The sequence below is a fragment of the Zonotrichia albicollis genome, chromosome 13 (genome assembly GCF_047830755.1).
Source record: "Zonotrichia albicollis isolate bZonAlb1 chromosome 13, bZonAlb1.hap1, whole genome shotgun sequence".
NCBI lineage: Eukaryota > Metazoa > Chordata > Aves > Passeriformes > Passerellidae > Zonotrichia > Zonotrichia albicollis.
Window position 1 is genome coordinate 317,849 of NC_133831.1, and position 25,464 is coordinate 343,312.

At 46.1% G+C, this 25,464-nt stretch overlaps 2 protein-coding genes across 6 annotated transcripts; both read right to left on the reverse strand.

The window, feature by feature from the left end:
* Positions 1–1,079: 1,079 nt before the first annotated feature.
* LOC102068353 (carbohydrate sulfotransferase 4) lies at positions 1,080–14,142 on the reverse strand. Of its 3 annotated transcripts, none has more exons than XM_074550613.1 (2): positions 7,598–14,142; positions 1,080–3,211 (listed from the first exon to the last, which is right to left on the reverse strand). In XM_074550613.1, exon 2 carries the CDS (start codon positions 3,196–3,198, stop codon positions 2,032–2,034), a length of 1,167 nt encoding a protein of 388 aa, XP_074406714.1. In that variant the 5' UTR covers positions 3,199–3,211; positions 7,598–14,142; the 3' UTR covers positions 1,080–2,031. The 3 variants fall into 3 exon arrangements, with proteins under 3 accessions (XP_074406714.1, XP_074406712.1, XP_074406713.1); XM_074550611.1 differs by having other exon boundaries at positions 7,051–14,142; XM_074550612.1 differs by having other exon boundaries at positions 6,634–14,142.
* Positions 14,143–14,842: 700 nt separating this feature from the next.
* On the reverse strand, positions 14,843–24,465 carry TAT (tyrosine aminotransferase). Of its 3 annotated transcripts, XM_074550609.1 has the most exons (13): positions 24,307–24,415; positions 23,297–23,429; positions 22,460–22,702; positions 22,176–22,280; positions 21,359–21,426; positions 20,826–20,984; positions 20,520–20,658; positions 19,959–20,011; positions 19,438–19,590; positions 18,411–18,539; positions 17,888–17,971; positions 16,237–16,335; positions 14,843–15,500 (listed from the first exon to the last, which is right to left on the reverse strand). In XM_074550609.1, the coding sequence occupies exons 3-13, from the start codon at positions 22,692–22,694 to the stop codon at positions 15,357–15,359; spliced, it is 1,368 nt and encodes a 455-aa protein (XP_074406710.1). In that variant the 5' UTR covers positions 22,695–22,702; positions 23,297–23,429; positions 24,307–24,415; the 3' UTR covers positions 14,843–15,356. The 3 variants fall into 3 exon arrangements, with proteins under 3 accessions (XP_074406710.1, XP_074406708.1, XP_074406711.1); XM_074550607.1 differs by lacking the exon at positions 23,297–23,429 and having other exon boundaries at positions 24,307–24,464; XM_074550610.1 differs by lacking the exons at positions 17,888–17,971; positions 23,297–23,429 and having other exon boundaries at positions 24,307–24,465.
* Positions 24,466–25,464: the final 999 nt, after the last annotated feature.

The following is a 25,464-nucleotide window of genomic DNA, read 5'->3' on the forward strand; positions in this document are numbered from 1 at the left end:
AGACAACTTTACATTTTCATGTAACGAGACTGGCAGCGGACTTTGCTGTTTCCAGAAAAAAAGAAAATCTTATAAATTGTTGTATTGAGGAAACACACCTAAAGGACTGTAATAAAGACATACTGGAATCAACAATTCTGCATTTTCTCTGATTAAGCTTAGGAAGCAGAGGTGTAAGTAATTTTCAAAACAGTACATTATGGAAATGCATCATATGTTACTTTTACCCTATTTTTTTACTGACTGGAAACACCGTGGAGGCTTTTATTCAGGTAAACACATGGTACACAGAATTGCATCCACTGAAAACAAGTATTCATAATAAAACTTAAACCACTCAAGCTGGCATTGGTTAATGTCGAGATAAGTGGCAATGTACCAAACAGAATCTATTTTTGCTCAAAATCCAGCTGATTAGCACTTACAGGAGGAAGCTCTTTACTATAACTTCAGTAAGAACGGGCTTTTAGCTGCTTTTAGCCGAATATGTTAAGGTCTATTTTAAAGGGACTATAAAGAAAAACAGTGGCTCTGTGCTTCTGTTCCTTAGTGCAACTCCCACTTCTCTATGTCAGCTTGCCTGCCCTAAATTTGCATAAACACGGTATAAAGGAGGATACCTTGCTTTCAGTGAATTTACTACCATGAGGCCAATGCTGCCTGCTCAGCATGGAATTTGTCCTTCAACATGATCCCTAGTAATAAGACTATTATTTCCATAATACAATATCCCACCCTTTTCAGGGATTAGGGGTTTAGCTCTAGGAATACAGATACCCGTATTGCTAAGGTAGTGAGTGTTCTAAGTTAAAGGGACTCTGCAGTTTACACATGGAAAAGGATATTCAGAAATAGGGATCTGTAGGCATTTCACTCCTCCCCAAATCTGGTAGCAAGTTTTTCTCCTTCTGGAACACTTAAAACAGGTGAAAACCATTCAGTTGTTCAGATTTGAACTATATATTCCCATTGGAGGTGGGAGAATGGCATAGTCCATTAAATTTATTTTTTTGTGCTCCAAGACTAGAAATACTCTCACCAAATATTTCAATAGGAGAACTTCCTGATCTTCTCTTGGTTTCTTCAATCTACTCCCATTAACCTGTCTTCTCAGTTTTGGTATTTATGCTAATGAAATCTACGTCTTTACCTTGTCTTTAGGATCCCAACCTTAGCATGAATTCTTCTGCTACCCATGTGGACTGTGAGAATTCCCAGGAAAACAACTGTTCTTGGGTATGAAAGCTAGAAGACAGAATTATTTCAACTAAAAAAAATAAATGGATTCACATAATCACAGAAATAGTTTCCCACATGAAAACCCAGGAGTTTTTATTTTCAGCATTAGCTGGTTTATTCCATTTTCCCATAATACAGTAAGTGAACACAAACATTTCCCCACCTTTGCCACCAAGGCTGGATACTCAGGCACACAAATGGAGCAAAAGGAAAACTGGACTTGAAAATGCAACCATTAAAAAAAAAAAACAAAAAAAAAACAAACACCACAAAAACAACTAAAACCCACAAAACAAAAAAACCAACACAAAATCAAAACAAAGCTCAACGTCTTTCCAGAAATCAAATGTCTGGTCATCCTTGCATCTTTTCTGGCACTACATATCCTGCATGGCAGCATGTCAAGCAATGTTTTCTTTATTCAGCTTCCTTTTATTTTTCCTCCTCCTTGGCAGTGCAATTGCTCCATGTGGTTTCTCTAGTCTTCAGCTGTGGTCTGTGGTGGGTTTGAGCTTCTGCCATTTGGTCCTACTCCTTTGGCATTCTGTGCGCTCCAACCTAAACATAATTAATTTGGAAAACAAACTTGCATTATTTTAACCTCCATTGTGGCTGTCTCTCCAGGGGTTTTGGAGAGTGACCCTGTGCTGCTGAGAGCTCTCCTGAATGTAGTCAGGGTTCTTGTACCAGTTGTTCTTGCATCCACGCACGCTCCTACACCTCTATGCCTGCACCTCTGTCCTCCTTGGCTCTAGTGAATAGTTCAGCACTCTGCAGCCTTCAGAAAGTAGATTAAGAGACCAGCTTTTCTGCCTTCAAAATTTGATACTCAGAGGAGTTCTGGGCAAACAAAAGATCCAGAGACATATTTTTCTGCTCTTCTTCAGTCTGAACAAGCCGGTAGCCCAGCAAATCCATTGCATCTTTGCACACATTTTGCACTTTTTCTATTTTCTGGAAGGGAAGTGCGTTTCTCCAGGCCTGGGATACTCTCAGTGCATCTCTTGACCCAATATCAAAGGCCCGTGCTCCATCACCTTTTCCATGGGTGATGTTGTGGACCCACTTCTGAAGCTCTGGTGTGAAATGGAGTTCTGCAAACCTGTACATCTCAGCAGCCCTTGCTAGAGGGTCTCTGACAATGTCTTCATAGCGAACCAGCAGATACCGGTCTTTCAGGAAGCTTGGAGCAGCCTGACTTCCTGCCTTGTATATCTCAACGTGGCTTTTGCAGATTACCTGCATGGTGTTGTAGGGCCCCATTTCTCCCTTTGCCTTCTGAAACCCCACAACAATGTTACTGTCGTGTTTCAGTTCTTGCACTGTATTCTCTCGGGACCTGAACACAGCCCGAGGATCACGTACCAAGTGAATTATTTTGAGGTTCAGGGATGGATCGGTGAGAAGGGGATAGAGAACTTTCAGGTCAAAGAACCTAACTTCCTTGATGGCAACGTGGCTATAGGTTTTACAAGCTTCCTCCACCTTGCTGAATGGGTACTTGCCACAGATGGTTTTGCAATTGTCTGCAGTGATTATGTCACTGCGACGGAATGAGTCACAGGCAGGTGGGGAGCACAAGGCTCGGCTTGTCTCCCACTGAAATAAATCAGACTTTTTCTTCTGGCTAGACATGTAAGCATCAAACACAGACATGTCACACAGAAAGACCGACCTGACTAAGTCCCGCACTGCCATGTGTAAGACTTTGGCACTGCTCTGGTACATCTTAACCCACACGTGCCATGCAGGCTCCATCAGGTAGAAGACACTGGGATGCTGGCTGAAGATTTGTCCAGTGAAGGAGGATCCTGACCGCCAGGAGGAGAGAATGAGGATGTGGACAGGAGAAGGTTTTTCTTCCATATGGGCATCGTTGCTGCAGGGTAGGAAGTGGATAAGAAGGAAGGACAGAACTACCAGAATCAGGAGCACCTGCACTCTTCTAGACTTCACCATGATTGCAAGGTACCTGCAGAGACAGAGGAAGTTCAGCATCACAAGATGATGAAAAAGGCAAGATGTGGTGCATCAGGCTCCTGTGCATCCCTCTGCAGGCACAAGATTTTGAAAGCTGCCACTCTACTAGTGACACTGTGACAACCACCACACAAGGTGTCTTTGCAAAGGACATAAGTACTGCAGGGCTGAAGGTTTTCTGCAGCAAAACCACTGTCTGTCTGGAAGACACTCTAATACAGTCTTACAAGATAGTGAAAAGCTTGTCTGTACTTTTATTGAAGTTTAACAGCTAGTTGAGTGAACTGAAGTCAGTACAGACAAATGTGTACTTCATGTGCATAATCCCTGCAAATGATCCTGCCAATTTTTATGGAGGAAAAATGCAAACCTTCCCTTTTTGCTGAGGTGTTCAGAATTCAACAGTTCCACGTTTTACTTTTAAACACCTTACTCTGACTAATATTTACAATTATTTTTATGCCAAAATGCTGTAAACATACAATGTAAGTTTCCTTTTGTTTTGATTATACTCCTTTTGAAATTTCAGGAAACATTTATTGTCACCACACATGTATTGTTACCAAAGGAAGAAGCTTGGCACTGTAATAAATCCAAGAACAGTATCTCCTCCAGACAGAGCTTTGTAGGCAATTTTGCTAGGAAGACCCATCTTTTTGTAGGCAGGTTTAACTTCTTACCTGCCACAATAATCCTCTTCTTAGCCTAACTCCTTTTTAGAGACTGTCACTTGCTGTCCCTCCCTCCAAGCCCACTCATCCTATTGGTCTTTTTTGAGGAGACATACAAAAGAATGTGCTAGTTGAACTCAAAGGTCTGCCCAAAGCTGGGTCCTTGTTTCATACACTAAACCTCTCTTCTGCCTGTGGAGGATGAACTGAATTACGGAACGGAAAGTGTCTAAAAACTTCCATGCCATTGGGGACATGGTATGAAAATACCACAAAAAGAATTCATAGCCTGAATATCAGCTGGCACAGTAATCTGGAGGAAATACACCACTGAAGATGGGATCTGAGGCAGAAAGAATTAATTAATTTTTTAAAAAATACATTAAAGGACATTTTGCCTATTACTCCTGTCTTGTGCGCTCTCCTTCTGTCTCCCAGCAGTGCCTGACGGTGCCTCAATCACAGGCTGGGTGTCCTGCAGCATGGGCTGCCCCTGGGGGCAGGCTCCGTGGGCAGCACTGAAGCCAGGCAGGATGGAGTGCTCCCCAGCACCATCTGCCGGGTTTGTCAGTTTAGCTGTGCCACAGTGGAGACAGACCTCTCTTGCTAGTGCAACTGCTTTGTATTTTCTAAGGTGAACTAAAACTGAAAAAACTTTTCTGTTTCCTAGCCATGGTCAGTCCTTCCGGGGGATGCACAGCAGGACAGGACAGAGAGAGCAGGGCTTTTAGGGCAAGATGTTAATCCCATACAGAGCAGCATCCGAGCCCAGCCCCTTACAGCTTCGTATGCTCCCTTTGTGCGGTCCCTATTGCATGAGACCCAAGCAGCTACTCCCATGCCGAGCACCAGCCCCTCTACCCAAGCAGCAGAGGTATAAAACAGTGCAGACATTGCTGCAATGCAGACATTGCCTCCCTACTGCATGCTTGCCACGCCATCTGGGTCCACAGTAATTTTGAATGTTCCCAAAGTTTCCCTAGCCTCCTCCTTATGCCCTGCCTCAATTTTCCTCTGCAGCAAATCTTTCAGACTAATTTGCACAGGGGTGCCTCCTCCCATGATTTCAGTTCCTCTAGTACTGGTGTTTTAGATTTTCACAGTCACTGCTGCTAACCAATAAAGAGCAGTACTAATCTGTGCCTCCAACATACATGCATAAATTGGCTTTTTTACCTTAGTAACCTGCTGTGAATTTGTGTTGAGCTTAGGGTTTATAAGGCAGCAATTATAATTTCTTGGAGAAAGGACAATACCCAGCCTAATGGGTAATTCTGGTGGTTGCCAACACGTGCTACCACAGTATGAATTTTACTTTAGTAATGTCTGGCAAGGATGGGGCTGTGCATTTAGAGAGGGACCACATCATTCCTGTCTCCTGGACAAGAAGCCCTCTGATTTTTTTTGGTTACACAAATGGCCTGTAGTGTTCAGGTCTGACAAGGAGCTGAATCAGGTTGCTATTTGGACCGACCCTAGGAAGAGCTGCAAACAAAGACTGTTGTGAAAATAAGTGATATATCAGGTTCTTCCTTCCAAATGAATACAAGCAGTGTTTACCAAAAGTCCTGGCTTCCAAATGAACTTCGATGATATCGCTTCCATCTGGCACCATTAATATTGTTATTCTAACTCCTGACAAAGTTCCTGGAATATAGCCAGAAGCTAATAATTGAGAAAAATTCTGTTGAGCAGACATGAACAATGGCATGAAGGTAGACACCCAGGCAGATTTAAAACCACAGAAATAGTTGTTTCTTTGGAAACCTACATGTGAATTGCCCGAGTATGAGAATGAAATCAGGTTTTTTTCAGGAAACAAGAGTATACTTTTATCCCAGGGTGGGATAGCTGGATGTTTTAGATATTTCACAAAGTGACTGCTTTTGATAGAAAGCAGCAGATGACCTCATGTGAGACCACAGTTTCAACAACTTCTTCACTCATATAAGAAGTAGCGATAATTGTTGCCATCACAAGTCTGTTCCACAGGGAGTAGAAGGACTGAAATGAATTGTGTGCCTGGTGAAGAGGAAGAGCAGCATCATACTATATCTATCATACATTCCCTAATATGAGATAAATACTAATTATATAACCTTCGTTTTCACCACTGTATTTCTCAATCATGGGAGCTGGGATGTTTCTAAACCAAGGTCTTAAGCTTAACATTTTCTCTACAGCAAACATCCACAGTCACCAGTGATAGAATTAATTTCATATTGCAAAAGTGAAAATATGAAGTTCTCACAGAGCTGGCAAGTAAAGATCAGCCCAGAATAATTGAGACAATCTCAGCTGCAGAACAAGAAAAGAACACTGTTAGCAGTGTGTGTGCTAACAGAGAAGAGCCAAGATTTGGCTGAGAGCAGAAAGAAGTGGAAGAATCTCAGGGCACAGAGGATGCAATATAGAAACTATCGAAAAGTACAACAATCCAGTGTCAACATGTTAGTGTCTCCCACGGCAAAGGTATTAAAATACTGCCGGAGCAGCTTGTTTCAAAAAAAAAAAAAAAAAAAAAAAAAAAAGCAGAGACTTAGGCTTTTCTAGAAACACATAGAGACTTTGGAAAAGCTTGATCCTGGAAAAGAGAAAGTGTTAAAGAAAGCAGCAAGCAGCCCAAGGGAAATGTACCCATGAAAAGCCCTCAGCATTAGGCACCATATCCCCAGATTACAGGGAATTTATTGAACATGTGCATTTCTCTGGCAGGTGTGAGGCAGTTACGGCCCAAACCCACCTTGTGCTGTGCAAACCAATGTTGAGTGCTCTGCCAGTCTGAGGGAGTTCTCCAGACGTGTACAGGCTCCCCACTGCTGTAGCGGCCCCAGTCTAGCAAAGAGGATTGGCACCAGAGAAGCTTCTGTCACTGGTCTTTGATGGCACTGATGGTTGCTCACCGTTTTTTCAAATGCTGCTTCAATTTGGCCTGGTCCGTTTCTGCAGAATTAGAAGTTGTCTGCCCATTCAGGGGTGAGCAGCTGGCATGACTGTCACTAGTGGGAGAAGCTGAACAAGGGCACTGAGAAGACTGTCTGGAGAAGCAGGAACTACCCTCTAAGCCAGACCCATAGCTTTCTGTCTGCAGAAAATTGTCGCAATTTGCTGGCATCAAGAGCAACTACATTAGATACCAAGAAATGGTTGAAAATCTCACCTTAACAAGTTCTTGTGAAGCATCACCAGACCTGATTCAAGCAAAGTTGCCCACACACACGTTCGCTGTTGTGGTACACACGCCTCCAGGCAGTCAAACAAACAACAGTGCATTCATGCACAGGCGCTCTGTCTTCATCCTGGGGTCTCACATACACGTGTACTTAGCTCCTACCTACACCTGTGCCTGCCCCTCCCTGTCCTCTTTGTGTACATCCCATCTCTAAGACTGACTGCTCTACACTGCCCGCCTACTTTGACCAGCCTTAAACTAGAAAACTCCACCCTGCACTAAGCAAAAGGTACGGAAATGGCAGTTTCTTGCAGGGGTGTGAATGACCAGGCACTGCTAGTAAAGGAACAGGGCCAGAAAGTTCATGAAGGAGACTGAGAGATACTTTAAACTCCTATTACAAGCCCCAAAAAAGACTGCTGCCTGTAAGAGCAGGAACAGGGATGTCTGTAGCATGTCAGAGCAAAGGACAAACAAGTTGCAAAGAGGATCAGCTTGCCCACCATGAGTGCAGAGATAGGGCATACTTTCCTACCATTGCTCTGGCTGCTTGTCTTGTCAGCAGATACAGATTCACATAAAATCCTTTTTACTCTTCTCTGTCTGTACCTTGCTTGAATTAAACATTTAGGGGCTGAGAAAGAAAACTGTGTGAAAGGAGAAGCGTGAAAGGAGCAGCTGGACTTGGCCAGTTAATGATTCACAAGGGTGCTGGAGTTGCAATGGGACTGTGCCAGGTAAGGTAGTGAAACAGGGCAGCACTGGGCTCAAGACAAATACTTACACACAGGGACAGTTGCTTTGGGTCATTCCTATTCCAGATCTCATAGATTCTGTCACACAGTCTGGAGACATCTAGACCTCATAATGGTGTCCTCTGTGTTCCCAATGACCTCACTGCTGCTCTAAAGGCAAGTGGAATATAGGAGACAGCAAAAGAAAAAATCTGGGCAAGGCTGGTGCTTCCAGCAGGAGGAACAATCTGAATGGGGCAGGTCATGTTCCCTTTCACTTGTTGCATTGCAAACACAGACGGTCAAGCCCTGGTAACCCTGGGCTGGGAAACAAGGTGAGAAGTTGGCAGTGGTCCAGGTAGGGCCCTGTGGAGGACCATGCAATGTTCGGTGCAATCTGGACTTCTGCTGTGTGTTCCCATGCTCTGCACTGACACACAGGATTTACCTGTACGTCATTTGGTGTTAGAAAACCTTTGTAAAGACCACACCACTTGAGCAGCTCTTCCTGAAGGATTATTTCTCCCTGTCTAACAGTTGCATGAAAAAAGATGGATCAAAACTTCTGTTCCAGTCGTATGTAGTTTGCCCAAGAAAGGCTGATCCCTTGGCATCAATATGTAGGCTTTATGACAGCACTGAATACTACTGTGCAGTCATCTTGTCAAAGAGTTGAACAGATTTTTCTACCTGTATATATGCCATGACCCAGATTTTAGTCTGGGCTTTCCACAGGGCCTCCTCTGTAGTATGAGCAGTTGCACAGAGGAGGAGAATATGCTCTTCCTTGGATTTGAGATTTGGGAGGACAAACTAGTCTGGCACACTGTATTTCCTGAGACCTGCACATTGTGACACTTGAAGGACAAAACCTCTGGCTCCTGAAAACAAACAACACGCTCCCCTGTCTGACTCAAAAGCTTTATGATGCAAAGCAGAAGCATACAGGGTTGGAGTAACCCCAAGCACAAATATAGGCCATGTGGAAAATGGGTTGATATCAGCTTTAAGAAGAAGGACTTTGGAGGTGTTGTTGGACAAGAAGCTTCACATGAGCCAGCTATGTGTGCTAACAGCCCAGAAACCAGTCATGTTCTGGGCTGTGTGTCACCAACAGCATGGGCTGCAGGATGAAGGAGGAGATTCTTCCCCTGTATTCTGTTCTGGCAAGATCCCACCTGGAATACTGCATCCAGCTCTGGGCTCCTCAGCACAGGAAAAACAAAGGCCTGTTGCAGTATGCCCAGGGAATGACACATTTCTATTTTCTACCCTCACTTTGTGGACTCAGAGACTAGTGATCCCTGTGAACTGCCCATGCAATCACACTTTGTTTTTCTTACACCCTGAAGACGTAAGCAACATGTACTGTGCTCCCAAGCATGCATAAAGAGATCACACCTGACCCAGTGCAGAAGCAACAGAAGTAGGCTGAGGAGTAACGCAGATGGTGTAGACTAGAGTTTAACTCCACAGTGCTTACACTGGAGATGCCTCCCTACCTGAGAGCATGTTTTTGACAGCTGATAAGAGAACCAGGCATACCTATGGCAGTGAAACCTGATCAGCTCTAAGGTTTGACTAACCCCATGCTCTGTCTTCTGCCATCATCTAGAGGAGATGCCTAGGGGAGAGAACAAGAAAAACATTTCCTCCCTGAAGCCAGGGATCTGCAGTACACTATTCACCTCTCTGAATGCAGATGGTAAAAATAAGCTGGTGAGTGATGCCCTGGAAGGTCCTGTTTCTTTCTCTTGGCTGTGACAAGAGTGGAGAGTGATGTCTGTCAGTAGACAGAAGCTGTCTAAAATCAGTTCAGATCAAGTTTGTCTTTGCATTTTATATCACCTAGATATTTTTCTATTCACTTTTCCAGTCTTGTTTTGAACTTAAGATACTTTTGGCAGCAACAGGATTTCCTGGCAATATGGGTACATTTAGCTGCATGTTGTGGGAACTACTTTCCTCTGCCATGGACGTACAATAAAAACTGTATTTGGTATAATCACAATTTTTAAAATCAAGACACAGGAGTAATTTCTCCCTATTTTTAGGCTTCAACCTACACAATTAACCTATGCTGTTATATGCTCTGAAGAGCACAACTCATACCAGGCTGATATATAAAGCAGCTCATGGTAATCATGCTGCCAAAATCTCTATCACTTTCAGGTGTGTGATGGGATAGTTCATATTTTCTGCATCTCAAAGGTATGATGCTGGGGAGCTGCTGTGAGAGTCAATGCTGTGATTATGCATTGGTGAATGTTTCCCTTTCAAAGCAGAGGAATTTCAGTTGTTTTCTAGCTTACACTTCTGAAGCTGTAGAGGAAAATGAAAATTTATGGCTCTGCAATGTCACTGAGTATGACACAAAGCTGCGATGTCGCTGTTCACACAAGCGTCATGCATGGTCTCCTGTGCTGATCAGTGGATTTGAGTACTGCTATACTGTGTTTTGAAATGCACAGTTCAAAAGCAGTTTGTTTACTGCTCCTTGCAGTAAACAAACCTGACAGTAATCTACAAAAAAAAAAAAAGTCTCTATGTCAATTGCTCATTACTCTCAATGGGATGACGGCAACAGAATGGAATTCTGCTTTCAGAAAAGTGTCTTTTTTGGTAGGGATGCTGTTTACAGTCACCCTGGTTATTTTAGAAGTCATCATTCATAGAGGACAGAAAGAACGCAGCAGTCAGAGAAGCTTGAGAATGCATAGGAGCAGAGGTGCAATGCCTATGTTAAACTCCAGTCAGAGCAAGTTCTTTCTGAGCTAGAGCAGATATTGGCCCATATGCCTTCCAGAGCAAGGAAAAATGAGACAAATTATTGATATGGTGTCCTATATGGCAGCAAGGACAGGCTGATGTGCCTGTGGCTTTTTTCTTGTGTTTGAAGTAAGTTTTAAAGTTATATTTTTATCTAGAGGCATTGTGAGATAAATAGACTTGTCTGAATTGGCACACAAGAACCCAAAGTTGTGTCAGGCAAGAGCAAGGATAGTGGCTGATCTCCCTCTCTTGCCCTTGCACAGTTGCAGTATCATTTCTTGCCTTCATTGTAATACAGCACTCTAATATCAAGTGGTGGGGGAACAGGAAAATGAGAAAACACGAGAGAAAGAAGGAGGTCACATAATACTTTACCAACACATTACAGAAATGGGAAAAATAGTAAGAAAAAAATAGATATATTCAACTTTTGAATTAATTTCACTGGTCAGCTTCTGCCTTCTTTATGTACATAGGCAGTCTAAAACTGGAAATCAGCACAGGAACTGAAGGGGGAGCAGAACAGCTAGTTTAGAGTGGAGAGAAGCAACAGCAGCAAACAGACCTGGAGCATGAAAAGCCCATGCAATACGCTGGAGTGCAGAAGACCCTGTGCTAGCACCAACTATTTCTGTCAGGTATCCAGGAAATAACTCATTCAGACCTATTGACAACACCTCTTTGCTTTGGCAAAGCTTCAGGGAACACTGACCCAAGACAAATAAGGAAAACAAAGACAATATATGACAAAGCAAAGGGCTGGTATTGATCTGGGCTCCCAGCACTGTAAGAGCCCATGCCAGAGAGCCAAACCATGAGGAAGATTCCAGTGCTTCTGCCCTTCAGGAGGCTCTCCCCAGTGCTGGGGACTGAGGCTGAAGGCTAGTGTACAACACAAAACCTCAGTCTTGTTCTGACTGGTTTTTAAGCTCAGCTGGCTTGGTAGGTGCCTTCTAGCTACTGGAACCCTGCTGAGGGTGTCTTGCGTGGCTGTCCTGTCAGTGGTATGACTTTGACCATGCTAAGCCTTCCTTCTCCTGCAGAGCTCCTCTACACTCTCACAGTCTGGTTTACAAAATCCCTCCCATTCACCTCGAGCAAGTACTGTCTCCCAGCCCACTGCTACCACCTCCTCTCACATCCACGGTCTCCTCCTGGCCATTTCTCATGCTTGTGGAAACCTGTATGTGCCTCTGGTGGGTAATGCCACCAGAGCAGGTCAGCTCCTTTGGCCCCTGACAGCAGCATGCCCCAGGAGAACAAGGTTATGTGCTAGGCCTCACATACAAAGTTTTTCACAGACACCTCCCCTTTGGGTTCCACTGCCATGCACTGCACAGGCCTTACACCTGAGCTCCTGGAAAGGCTGGGCTCTGACTCACCAGGGCCTCCACGATCATCCCCCAGACTGCTTCCTTGGTCCAGATTAGAAAACCACATCTTCCCACTGCTGGTGTACAGCATGGCTACACGATGGTAGAGAGCAGGCTAGTGTAGACAGGCTCTTGCAGCCAAAGGCCACGGCCCCAAGGCAGGAAGACCCTCAGGGACCTCCCTTTGGTCTGCAGACCAGCTGAATGCAGTCAGGGCTACTGGAAGAGGGAGTTGGTGAGGCCAGTGCCAGGAGCCAGGCTACACTAAGATCCCTAAAACACTTGGGGGAACTGATGATCTCATTGCTGGCAGGTGCAATTTATCCCAGCTTGCCTGCAGTGCCAGTTTCCCTGTCAGGGTTGAGCCTACTGCCAGGCCCTTTGGAAGATGAGGACTAGTACACTTAAAGATGAGAAGTTCCTTCATTTCCCAAAGAAAGCCCTAGACATGAGGCTGCCTCCTTGCCTGGGTCCCCATATCTGAAGTAAATCACCCTAATCCTAAACATGGCCAGCCCACACAGCACAGAAAAGGCCAGACACACAATGCAAGCCTGTGCCAGGGTATAGCACTGCTGCTCCCCAGCTAAGACAGGGAGGATGGCTGTGGATGGCTGTGTGAGCCGGCACGGACAGCATGCAGTAACAACCACAAAAACACAGATGAAATGCACAGTAAATTTATGTCCATTACCTCACCAACCAGGGAATCCTCAAAGCAGGACCCAGGCAGAGGCACACAAACAGGGATGCCAGCACTGTGGAGTCTAGTCCATGCTCAAGGATCACCAAACCTGCTGTTTTCACATGTATATCAGGGATTATTGCAGGCACAGTTTACCATTGAGATTTGATCTTTACCACAGCAAAGCAGGAATATCAAGCATGTTCAATAGGGTGGTTCTAAGTCTAGCACAGGCCTATGTTATATGAAGACAGATGTACCACTTACCAAACATACAAGACTAAACAACAATTAGTATATGTGGTTTTCTACACTTCACCTGCAGGGCATTTGAGTGTATTTACAATCCTCCTTGCCAATCTTCCTTTATTTTCCCAAAATCAGTTATAAGGCCACTGGGGCAGCTCTGCTAAAGCTCTGCAGATCTTGTCTGAGCATCTCTGAAGAGCAGTTTCATTCCTTGGTCTCAATGCTGCAGGGGTTTCCTTTGGCACAGAGTACCTCCAAACTCCAACTTAGGCTAGTTTGTATGGCTGGCAGGGTGCTCTAACCTATGCCCACACTGTGACGCAAAGCATCTGTGAGTATAATACCTGAAAAATGACACTAGCACATTTGTGGTTTAATGCTAGTTTGCTATTGCCTCAGGGAAAACCTAGGTGTGGTCAAAAGGATATGTTTACAAAAGATGACAATGGAGGATGTGGCTTTGAGAAATCCTGAGATTTATGAGATATATATATATGCCTATGTCTCTGGCTCTCTCAGCCTTTTCATTCAAATGTGGCAGGGTCAAAAAGAAACAGGATTGTGTTAATTATTGCAGAATATTTGCATATTAACAGACTTCTCTTTTTTTCTGAAAGAAAAGGGGTTCCTGAAGGAAAAGTGATCTCAAAGGATCAGCTTTCTCTAAAACCATAATAAACAGGATCTGTTTATTATGGGGATTAAAGCTACAGAACCTAAGGTATGTGGAGAAGAGTTGAAGGAAGCAGATGGTACATGAAAGCTGTAGTAGGTTCAAGATGGCATAACAATGCAGCAACGTCATGCTATAAAGGTCTCCTGGTCCAACACACCCTTCATACACCACCCTGCTTGTTACTTGTCAATGTCTTTTCTTGAGCAGTTCTGGTTATTCAGCTCTATTTGAAGGTCTAATGGCATGAAATCTCTGAAGCTGTGTACCATTCACTCATATCCCCAGCTTCCCTCTCTTTTTGTTCTGGGATCACTTTCTGTGAAAGGAAAAGATGTAGCATGGACACTCAGTTGACATGTCAAAGACTTTTCCACACACTGCTATCTTTCTCATTTGGCCCTTCCCTCTAATGGAGTACTGGTACCCAGGCTTTGTACTGGGCAAGGTAAGGGGAGACAAAGAGACCATTATGGAACCTGGCAGGACTGGCCAGGTGTAATCTAGAGCCGGCTCCTGTCATTGGGGAGGCAGGGTTGACCTATGGATCCCAACCCTGTGGGAGGACACGTGAACAGAGCTGCAGGTGGCAATGTAAGGTACTCCACATGTTGCCCCTTCGATAGTTCCAGAAATTGAACATCTCACCTGTACATGTGACCAGAACAAGTATTGCAATAGCCATTATCATCTCCTCCCATTTCCGTTGAATAAACAGACAACAGCAGGCCACCAGTTCCTTATTACTTTATGGAGCTGACGTATTCAGCAATCAGTAACCCTGGTACCACTGGCACGTCACAAACACCACATATAGTATGAGCCATGGGGTGCCACCCCATGATTCATCAGTACAGCAGGAAAGGCATGCCAGGCCTCGAGTATTTAGGCATGGCTGGCTCCAGTCCTGGGGACAGCTGCCTCCCTGCAGCAGCAAGCACAGCACTCACTGCTCTGCTGGGCTCCACACTGGGGGAGGCTGTGAGGACCAAGGAGAAGGTGCAGACATTACTGTATTGTGGGGAGAGGACAGGCTGCCACAGCAAGCTGCCAACACCATCAGGGCAGGAGGGGCTGGCTCCAGTTGGGGTCAAGCTTTCAGGGCCCATCCTGCTCTCAGGGTTGGTGGGTTTCTTTGGGGGTCTGAATCACTCTCACCATATCCCCGCCAGCACACAGGATGGCCCTGGGCACGCAGGCACGTGCCTGGTGCACTGCAATACCATGAGGTGAGCAAAGGTGACCCACACAGTGACCAAGCCTAACCTAGCGCAACAGTAGGACAGTGCAGGACTGCCATGTCAGAATTTTTATTAGTAAAAAAGTTACAATAACTTAGTCCCTTTATCACGCAAAGGGCTCAGTATAAAGAGCTCTGGCCTCCTAAGGTAACACAGAGAAGCGCGAGGTGGGTACTTCTCTCTTATCCTCCAGGACAGCAGCCTTCTCCTGTCCCCAAGGGGAAGTGTGGCCAACATAGGAGCCACAGGCCCAACCCAGGAACAACCTTTTGCCCCTGCTTGCAGCTGGTTCACAGGTAGCACAGAACAACACAGGGCACAGATGCCGAGTCTACAGAGACATAGGGGACTGGAAGCAAGAGGATGTGCAAGCTCTAGTGGAGGAGGAGAGAGAAGTGTCTTCCTCTTTCCATAATGCTGAGGAGTCTGTGGAGCACAAAAAGTGAAGCAGCAGGACAGTGGCTGCATACAGGCAGGGAGAGGTGGGGCTGGCTGGAAGCAGCCTTGCCTGCCCAGCTGCTGCCTCATACAAGGTCTAGCCTGACAGAGGCAGGGGGCCAGCTGTAGCTACTTGTCACACTCCAGATCCTGGGCCCCCTCAGCACCCTGGTAGTGCATCTCACAGAATTCCTGAATGCGACTGCAGGCCTCCAAGATCATCTCCTCGGGCACGGTGGTCACTACGCGGAAGAAGTTTGGGTACTCAAAGCACTGAAATGAGAAAAGATGGAGCTGGCAGATTACCTGGGATAGTGCCAGTTTTAGATCCCTGCCTTGGCACCATGAGCTGCATCAGTACATGAATACAGTCATTGTAGAAGAGGAGGGCTTGGTTCTTGCTGCCTTAGACCATTTTTCCTGTTCCAAGCAAATCTCCCATCTCCATCAGTGTAGACATGACGCTGTGAGGGGGACAGGCCAGAGGACTTTGTGTGAACTGTGCAGACCAGACTGTGCAGGGAATGGGCTGAAAGGAGTTAGCAAAGGAGAGGGCTGGAGAATATTTAAGGCCCTGTCCATATTCAGTGTTGGAAGTGAATGCAAGGCACAGATGTTCTCAGCCTTCCCTGTGTCTGGAGGGGTGAGGGACTGGAAACAGACTGAGGAAAGGAACACAGGTGGGAGCACTCCTCTGATGGAGCACCTTCAGCAAGGAAGTGTGGGGTATATGGATTTCAGGGATACAGCTCTGCCAGGCTGAGAAATACTGGGCAAGTCTGGAGTTGGGAAGATCCTGGCAGCCTGACTGAGGGCTGTTAGTGAGCCAGAGACTGCCACACACAGCACGGGGAGCTGACAGCCAGCTCCTACACGCTATTACATTACTATGGACACTTGCATACCCAACTCCCAGCCTGTCCTCAGAGCTCAGGGATGCAAACCCCTACAGTTTCTCCCACCCTGCTTTGACCTCGCAGCTCCTTGGGGCTCTCAGTGTTAGGCTCACCGTGGCTGGCAAGCAGAACACAGACTGCTCCGAGATGAGTCGCTCAGTGAACTCCACATCATTTTCAAACTCCGGAAAATGCTCCATCTCTATCTCAACCTGCAGCAGAGGGATGTAACATGGCAATCAAGGGCACCAAAACTATCTACAGTGTCCTTGTTTACATATATGGCCCAGTGACTTCCCAGTCAAGAGCAACTGTCTGCCCTCAATTTTTGCTTATGATTTGGGCTGCCTGAGAGAAACATATAAAAAAGCCAAAACGTGGGCTTCTGAAAAAGTCTTCATTAACTACCTCAAGATGGAATTTCAGTTAAATGCTGCTTCAATAAAAAAACACCTGATAGAAAAGACATGGTAACCAATTAGAAGTGAAAAGGAATAAATAAGACATCGAGACAAAGCTTGGTAGAGAACTCAATATGCATTAATAATCCTGTCATGAAAGAAAAAAACCTAATGCTTTGATTTAAAATAAAAAGAAAGAAATATAGCAAGGTCTAGAATATTATGAGCAAAATAAATCCTTGTAGGATGATATAATTGGTAAAATGACACAAAAATGGTAAAATCTTCAATAAATATTTCTTTTTTGTATTTGGAAAGAAGGCAGCTGTCCATCTCTCACATAAAGACACTGCTATTCTGGCCATTTGTTTATAGAATCCCAGAATGGTTTGGATTGGAAGGGACCTTAAAGCTCATTTAGTTCAATGCTTCCACTACAGGCATGGCTGCCATCCACTAGATCAGCTTGTTCAGGGCCTCATCCAGACTGACCTTTACAACCAAAGAAGATTTTTAAAATCTCATGAAAATATTCTTAAACTGGTAATTTGAGAGATACTTTGCAGACATAAGTTCTGAAAGAGCTAGTAGAAAATAAAAATAAACATGTGATTTAATTAGAAATAGACAGCCAGCCACTGGAGAAATACAATAAATGGGAAAGAATCTTAGAGCTGTGCCTCTACCTAAAAAGCATAAGCAAAATTACCTATGTAGCTCTGAGTAAAATTTGAAACAGGGTCAAGTGATAAGGATTTTTCTATAGAAATGAGTGAGACATATACTGCAGTATTGTCCAGTTCAGAGTCCACATTTTAAGAGTGAATGAAAAACTGGAGACATTATGAAATGGAACAAAATAAAAGGAAAAAAAAATTCAAATGTGTCAAAGTGTCATAAATTTCTCAATTGAACTTGATTAGATGAAAAAGGAAATTTTAGCACATTATAAACTTTAAAGCAAACAGGCATAGGAAAAGGCAGAAGAAAAGGCAACACCACAGGCAGAAGACAGGCATGCTAGTATGAAGAAGGCTCCATCTTCTACAGGAGGTATGATATTCTGCCTTGTTTTATAATAGGGGCCTCCAATTGCCAGCAGGCTTCATATCCAGGTGAAACAGCCTTGTCTTGAAAAATCATGGAGTTCTGTGCAGAAGCAAGTGGGTTAAGTGCACTGGCCTCTGCTCTGTGAGCAGTTAACAGCATATCCTGGCCTTCTAAGGTGACCAAAGGATGCATTTACGGCACAGGGCAATTTGAAAATGCGCAGTAAACGGAGACCTGGTGGCGAGTACCACTCTGAAACATTGACTAGCTCTGGCAAACAGACCTAGTGTAAGTGTTGGCAATCCTCACTTACCATCAGGTACATGGCTCCAGCAGGCCTGACAGGCTGAAGGCCAGGGATAGCTGATAAGGCAGCATAACAAAGGTCAGCATTAGACTGAAAAGCAAGAAGGAGAAATTTCAAAACAGGAGAAGTTCTAGAAAACAGGTCAATGATTGGAAGCCAAATTCTGGACTGGGACTATGAACAGGTTTGCCTACTGTAAATAAAGGGACAACAAATGCAAACAGTATGGGAGATCATGGCCTTGAGTGCAGCAGGTGTTACTGAGCTGAGCTCAGAAAGTCAGTGCCAAACTCCATCCCCTCTTGGCAGCTACAGCTGCAGAGGTAGGCTGCCTGAACGTTACCACAGTCATTACTTCTGCCCATTCCAATGTCTCCTGCTGGAATTTGATCTGTTGAGTCATCCTAATCACAGACAAAACTGCACCTCCAAGTGAAGAGGAGGGGAGGAAGAATGATGAACTAAAGAGAAAGGACTCCCTCCAAACAATTTGTGAACAGCCCTTCTTGATCTATAACAGCCTGTTTACCTTGAGGATGCTTAGGGTGTTGTGATAGAACTCAGGTGGTGTTCGGTGCAAGATACGCTCCAGTGCTCCTTGGACAATTGTACAGGGTCCTAGGATCCTCTGACTCAGTCTCAGAAGGCCGTCTCTGATCTGACAAAACATAGTTTTTGCAGCTTAGATTATACTTCCCTAAAGGAAAGGAACAGCTCCAAGGCTCACTTCCTGTATTTCTACAGCTGTGCACACCCTTCTCTTCAGTGAGCATACAAAGTACTAAAGAACATTTGTTTGACTATATGCCAGGTTTAGCAGACTATTTACAGTGTCATTCTCTGTTCCTCCATTGCAGATTGAAATGCCAACAGAGACAACTTTTGGAGCTTCCCAATCTGACTCAAACCAGGCTGGAATATAGATAATACAAGTAAAGCCAGAGCTGTTCCAAATACAACTTTGCATTTCCCTTTGGTTTGTGCCCACATTCCACACTTTCAAAGCCAGGTAAGGACAATCAATATTAGCTTTTCTGCTCACTCATTTGGTCCTCTCTTCTCCCTCTTCCTCTGCAGAGAGCCTTCTAGGTGGAAAGGTCACTGCAGTAGATGGTTGTCCTTGTAACACTGCTGAAAAATAGCCAGATAAAGTACTGGCAGCACTGCAAGGTGCTTTGTTCTTACTTTTAAGAGAAACCATGTAAGAGCACATAGACACCACACATGGACTCCATGTGCCTGATAAGCCATGCAATACTTTCAGTGCACACTGGAGCTCTCTGAGAAGTTAGAAGCACAGAAAAAGGACAAGGCATATATTAATGAGCAGGAGAGACACGGAGTGAGTTACAGTGTAGATGTGGGTAGAAGACCATGTCTGGGAGCAGATAGAGTAAGGAAGGGACATGAAAGAGGGGGAGAAAAGCAGCTAAGCACGATTGGGTGACACCTACATGAGAGCAAAAGTACCTGCCTGTATCAGTTAAAGACCTGATGATCCACATACTGAAGACTCTGCAAGTCTGTTGCCATGACAGCAACACATTGGTTCTCACCTCGTTACCAAAGATGTCTCTCCTGTCATGAATTAGGATCCAGCCCATCCGCCAGCCAGGGACTAGCCATCGCTTTGCCAAGCCACCGCAGGACAAGACTGGCACATTGGTGCTGAGAGTTGCAATGGGTTCATACTTGCAGTCAGCAAATACCTATGACCAGAGATTGTGTTAGGGCTGTCCCTGCCTCCTACTGTGAGCATGGGTGTGAGCAAGAGGCTTAGCAAGAAGGGATGCAGTGAAGCGATGGGAAACCGATGGTGAAAACTTCCAGCTTCAAAGTATGAACATGGTAAGCGCACAGGCATAAAAGAAAACTGTTTGGGAAGTGGAAGGGAGCTGGACAGGAGAGGCTCCCCTAGGACTGTGCCCCAAAGGACTGGGAGCTCCAGGCATGGACTCAAGCCCAGGGAAGTGGAGCTGTCCCTCACCTCTAGAGACCGGGCTGCCAAGGCCAAGGATTAGTACATCAAAAGGGACAGGCAGCACTGCGAGTGGAAAGGACTGCAGGGGATGCTCACCATGTCTCCGTAGATCTCATCAGCCAGGATGGGCACACACTGTCTTGCTGCCACTGTGGAAGAGAGGGCATTCAGCCTGGCCACCTGCATCCTCCATGGGAACAGACTTGCCCTTTGCTGCAAAGCCTGGCAGAGCTCTGAGGGAAGCTCTGTCTCAGGTCACAGGGTCCCTATCTTCCTCCTACAGACTGTTCATTTGGAGAGCCTGACCACTGGAGATCCCTGCCCTGACTGAGCCTAGTTGGGCTCCAGTTGGTGGGGATTGGCAGCACAGCTCTCCCTGTCAGGACAAGGAAGCACAGGGCTCCTGTGAACACTCCCAGTGCAGAGCCAGAGGGGAAAAATGAGCAGTCCAAGTCACACAGAGCTCTTGAGGAAGGCACATGGTCTGCATGTGATAAGACAGCACCTCCACACTGAGCAAGCCCTCATTCCTGAGGTGGAGTCAGTCAGAAGCAGAGCCTTTGGCCATGGTGTTGCAGTGACTGAGACACGAGCAATGGGGGCAGACACTAGACTGCAACCATGCCCCAGGCCCCAGAAACACACAGGCAGGCTCACCTGCCAGGATCTCCTGGAGGTGGCTCTTGCTGAACACAGAGCCACAGGGGTTTGATGGGTTGTTCACAATGAGGCAAGCTGTTTTCTCATCCACCAAAGACTCCAAGTGCTCCAAATCAATTTCCCAGGCCTTCTCTGGCTAGTGAAGTGAAGAGAAAGGGAAGTAAAAGCTGAGGAACTGACTTGCCACACAAGGTCAGGTGTGCCAGGGCACCCAGGGTTATTCTGCCACTTCCCAGGCAGAGCCAGGGTATTTCTGAGAGGAGAAATGTCAGGATTTCCCCTTCCAGGCCTGCCACTACTTACCAAGAGATTATAGAGTTTGACCTCTATCCCCAAAGACAATGCCAGAGTCTTGTAGAGGGAGAAGCCAGGCCGTGGCACCAGAATGTTCTGGCCTGGGTTGGCCAGCACTGCCAAGGCAAGCTCTATGGCCTGGCTGCAGCCACTTGTTAAGATGACATCCTGCAAAGAGCACAGAGAGGTCAGTGGGAAGCACAACCACTCTGAAGTACCCTGGACACACAGGAGTGACATAACATCCAGGCTCAGCTCTGCCAGGGAGAGCTTCTCAGCCAAAAAAGACAGTGCCAGGGCCTGAATGAAAGCAGGGAAACTTCAGCTGGTGAACAGAAAAACCTCCTCCTGGGGAGGATGGAGGTGAAGGGCTCCAGGAAGGGATGAGAGCAGCAGGAGGCCACCTTGGGACAAGGTGATTTGACTAGCCTTTAGTTGCATAACTGGGCAGACAGGGAGAGCTGGGGTAGGGCCCCCATGGTCTGCAGGCAGCAGCACCCTGTCTGCACTGCAGTGGGAGTGCCTTGGCTGGGCACCAGTACCTGGGCCTTCAGCGGTGCCTCTGGGCAGTTGTAGTATGCAGCCACAGCTTCCCGGCAGGAATGGTAGCCTGAGGAAAGACGAGTCAGACATGGAAAGGAGGTTCTTACAGATTCCTTCCTTCTTGTTACCAGTACAAGGCTCACAGCAGCTGCCCAGCTGGGGAAAGCCCATTTGGTGGCAGAGACTGTCCTACCTCAGGCCAAGCACCATGCAGCCCCAAGGCTGGGCCAGGATGGCCAAGAGCAAGGACAAACCTTGGGCAGGGAGGCAAACTCAGACCCCAGTATGGCCCAGGGACAGAACTGACAGGAGCAGAGTGAATGGTAGCCAGAGAGTTTTCTGAGCCAGAGGAAGCCGAGGCATGGCTTTCATTGTTTAGTGATGCCACTCTATGCCAGATCTATGCTCTGTGCATGCTTTTGGCACTAACTTCATGAGTGCCAAAAGATGGTGTCAGTGAAGTCAGGGAGCCCAAGAGAACTCCTGGTTAAGGCAGATCAGAAAGGAGCTTGGCTATGACCCATGGCAGGGACACACAGTACCCAAGCTCTTCTAGGTTCTTGATGTCCTGTCTGCCCCAATGGCTGGGGCAGCAAACAGCTTCTGCAGGATCTCCGGGCCTCAAACAGCCCACACAGGAGAGAGCACACAGGTGTATCTGGGGGATACACTTACCTGTGTGTTCATGTGACTGTTGGTGAGAACAACTGTAGGGTGCTAATGGAAAGATATCTGTGGGCTCCATATACCTGCTGTGGGGTAGAACCTGGCGTATGACTTCATCCAACTCTCACAGGATGAGCTTTGTCAACTTACCAACAGATGGAGCATAACCATTGTACTGTCCTGAGTCCAAAACCTCCTTCACAGCCCGTGTGACCTCATCATTTGTGGGAAGGTTTCCAAAGACCGTCGGGTCTCCTTTTCAAAGATCGAAAAAACAGTAAAGTTCTCGCTGATCTGTGACAGGCACAGAGCTGTGTGGTTGTCTGACCTATCCCTTGGTGTTCACACAAACTTTGTGCTTCAGAGCCCTGTCATCTGTCAGCCACACAGCTGATCCAAATACCTGGAGGCTTCAGCCACAGGACTATGCTCACCTAGGGATAAGGAGATCATGGCTTTCTTTGGGTTGGGTTCCACCTTCATGCTGTCTACAATGGCTCGGATGGGATTGAAAGTCTTCTTTGACATTTCAGAAGCCCTGACAGCCCATCTTGGCTTCCGACCTTTCACCTTCCCTGGTGATATGGTGTTCCCAGTGTTCTTGAGATGAACATCTAGCACAGGGGCATGATCTCCATGGCCATTCACTTGGATCAGGTACGAGTCCATCCTGAGAGCTGTCAGTGCAAAGTGAATTTCCTGGGCTTAGTTAACACATGTCAAACAAGGAATCTTGTCTAGGGATGCATTTGGGGATGCAGCCCATAAGTAAAACTTCCAAAAGCTGTAGACACTCCTTACTGCCTATGGACAAAGCAGCAGCAGCAGCAAGTAGGGCCCTATTTGGTGCCAGGATGTAGTGAAACCCCATGCATAAGTGAGAGAGCAATACAGTGGGAAAGATTAGGGCATTTCTGTGCGTTAGCTACACCCCTGCATGGTAGACCTCCTGCACTGAGGAGGAAAAAGCCACGCTAAAGCCAGAAGCCAAGAATTAGCAGCATTTTGTAGTCACTGCTTGACTGCAGATTCAATAGTCCACTGACAGAAGAACCAGGTCACCCACTTTCTACTCCCAGCTATCAACTTGTACACCCCAACCTGCAAACACAAGGGCTGGCCCACTATGTGCGTTCATATGTAGTATGATCCTCCAGTCTACAGACAGAAATGCAGCACTGCAAATCAAATATCAGATGCCAAGAAGGTAGTTCTTCTTCAGTGTTATCAGGACGTACTGAGCAGTGGCAGGATAGAGGTTAGACACTTACTTCTGTCGGCAGAGAACAGGCCAGCCCAGAGAGCCTAGAGCAAAAGGCAATGCTTAGGAAATGGAGCAAGACTGGTATGGCCAAGAGGGAAATCCAGAAGGCACCACTGCCCCCAAAGAGTCTGTAGTTCAACCTGAGTAAAAAGCAACACACAGCAGAGGAACAGCTGCCTCCAAGGCCCAGAAATGGACACAAAAGTGACTTACACATCCCAGCATGTTATACCCAGAACACAAGCTAGATGAGGCAGAAAAAGCCTAACTTACAAACTGATGATGACTCTGGGATTTCCATCTGCAGCTTAGGGATAGGGCACAGAAGAGGCAGACCTCCTGAGCCACAGAGTCTGTTCTTGCTAATACTGGCACACTACCTTGTAATCCTGCCACAAACTGCTTATTCTGTCCTATTTCTCTGCTCCACTGAAAAGCAAGTCAGTAAACAGTGGCCCTTTCCTGATGGTAGTTGCATAGCCCCACACTCGCAGATACAGCACAGCTCCCCTTCCTTGATGCAGAGACTGAGCCAGGAGGGCTGTAGTGTTACTTGGTTCACACAGGATTTTCTATCTGAACAAATTTCTCACTGTTTCAGTGAAGTTTGCACCTAGAGATGCCCCATGCTGCTGCAGTTACTCTACCAGCAATGCATTAGGCCATTTATAGCAACCCAGGCTGATCTAACAGGGTCACAAAGCAAGACTTCAGCTTTTCTGCTGAAACCTTCCGCATTTCCTTTCCATCAGAAGCAAGACAGCTGAAGAAATATACAGCAGGGCCGCACAAAAAACTGAGTCTAGAAATGAGCCACGTATCTCAATTCAACTGCTGGGCTGTGTCCCAAATACACAGTCTATCCTAGCAGAGCCCTTACACCACCCTGCAACATGGCTCTTCTAAAAAGAGGAGCTGTAGACACAGGCACAATAGATACCTTCAGTGCAGGCAGCCAGGGAAGAACTCCCCACTACCCGCCTGAAAGAAGCAAGGCCGCAGCACACAGCACCTTACCTTCTACAGCACAGACAGGGAGACACCAACAAGTCTGGGGGTCCAGTCCCTAGTTTTCATCCAGGACAAATCCCCTTGAGAGGAAAGTCCTGTGAATTTTTGCCCATGAAATAATCCCCAAAACTGGGCGTTGAGACTGAATCATTTAGCCATTGGCCCACAGAGAGGGCTGCTCTCCCCACCCAAAAATGACCTCTCCTCCCCTTTGCAATTGTAGTCACTTCAAACACCTGGAACATGGCTCTGCATTAACTCTTTCTGGGGGCAGCCTAAGGACACAGCTTGATTTCCTGGCATGCCTAGGCTGCCATCCTTTGTCACCACTTTCCTCAGTCTGCAAACACTGCTGGGGGCAAATCTAGAGAGTCCAGGTACTCCAGCACTAGTACCTTGTAATTCACCGAGAGTGGATTGATGGACCGTAAAGCTTGAGGAGGCCATCAGTCTGTCCTAACCTAAGAGTTTCTGGGATCCCAGTGCACCAGCTGACAAACACCAGTTTGTAGCTGCATTACAATGGATTACAATTGGGAGGCATCTTCCTCAATAAACTAAAGGGAAGAAAGCACTCCCCTAACCAGTGCTTTGGAGGCACCAGTACCTGAAGGATTAAAGTAAGCTCAAGTTGTCATTAGTTTGGAGGTTTTTTCCTTTTTGTTTTTTTTTTTTTTTTTTTTTTTTTTTTGGGGGGGGGGTTGTTTTGTTTGTTTTGTTTTGTTTTGTGTGGTTTTTTTGGGTTTTTTTTTTTTTTGGTTTTTTTTGGTTGCTTCAAGACCCAAATAAACTCATAATTCTGGCAGCCAGCAGAAATTATGCAATTCTTCCCTCTTTGATGGCATTGCAAACCACAGATGATACCATTCCCAGAAGGCCACTTTTGCTAAGCAATGTGAACCTATGACTTCCAGCCCCAATTCCTCCATGGCTAGGATAAATGAGAGACATCTTGCATTCTTCCTGCCTTTTAAGGGCTGCTCCAAGTCTTCCCTTATTGCCATGGCAGCAAGTGGCCAGAAACTGAAGAGTTGCTCAGGGACAAGAGGGACTTGCCAACCTTCGAGCTAACAGACTGCTGATGCCTTCAGTGCAGAGGCCAGTGGTCACTGTGAATTTTACCTGTTTATACCCGCATCCGAGTTGGAGGACACAGGACCTTGC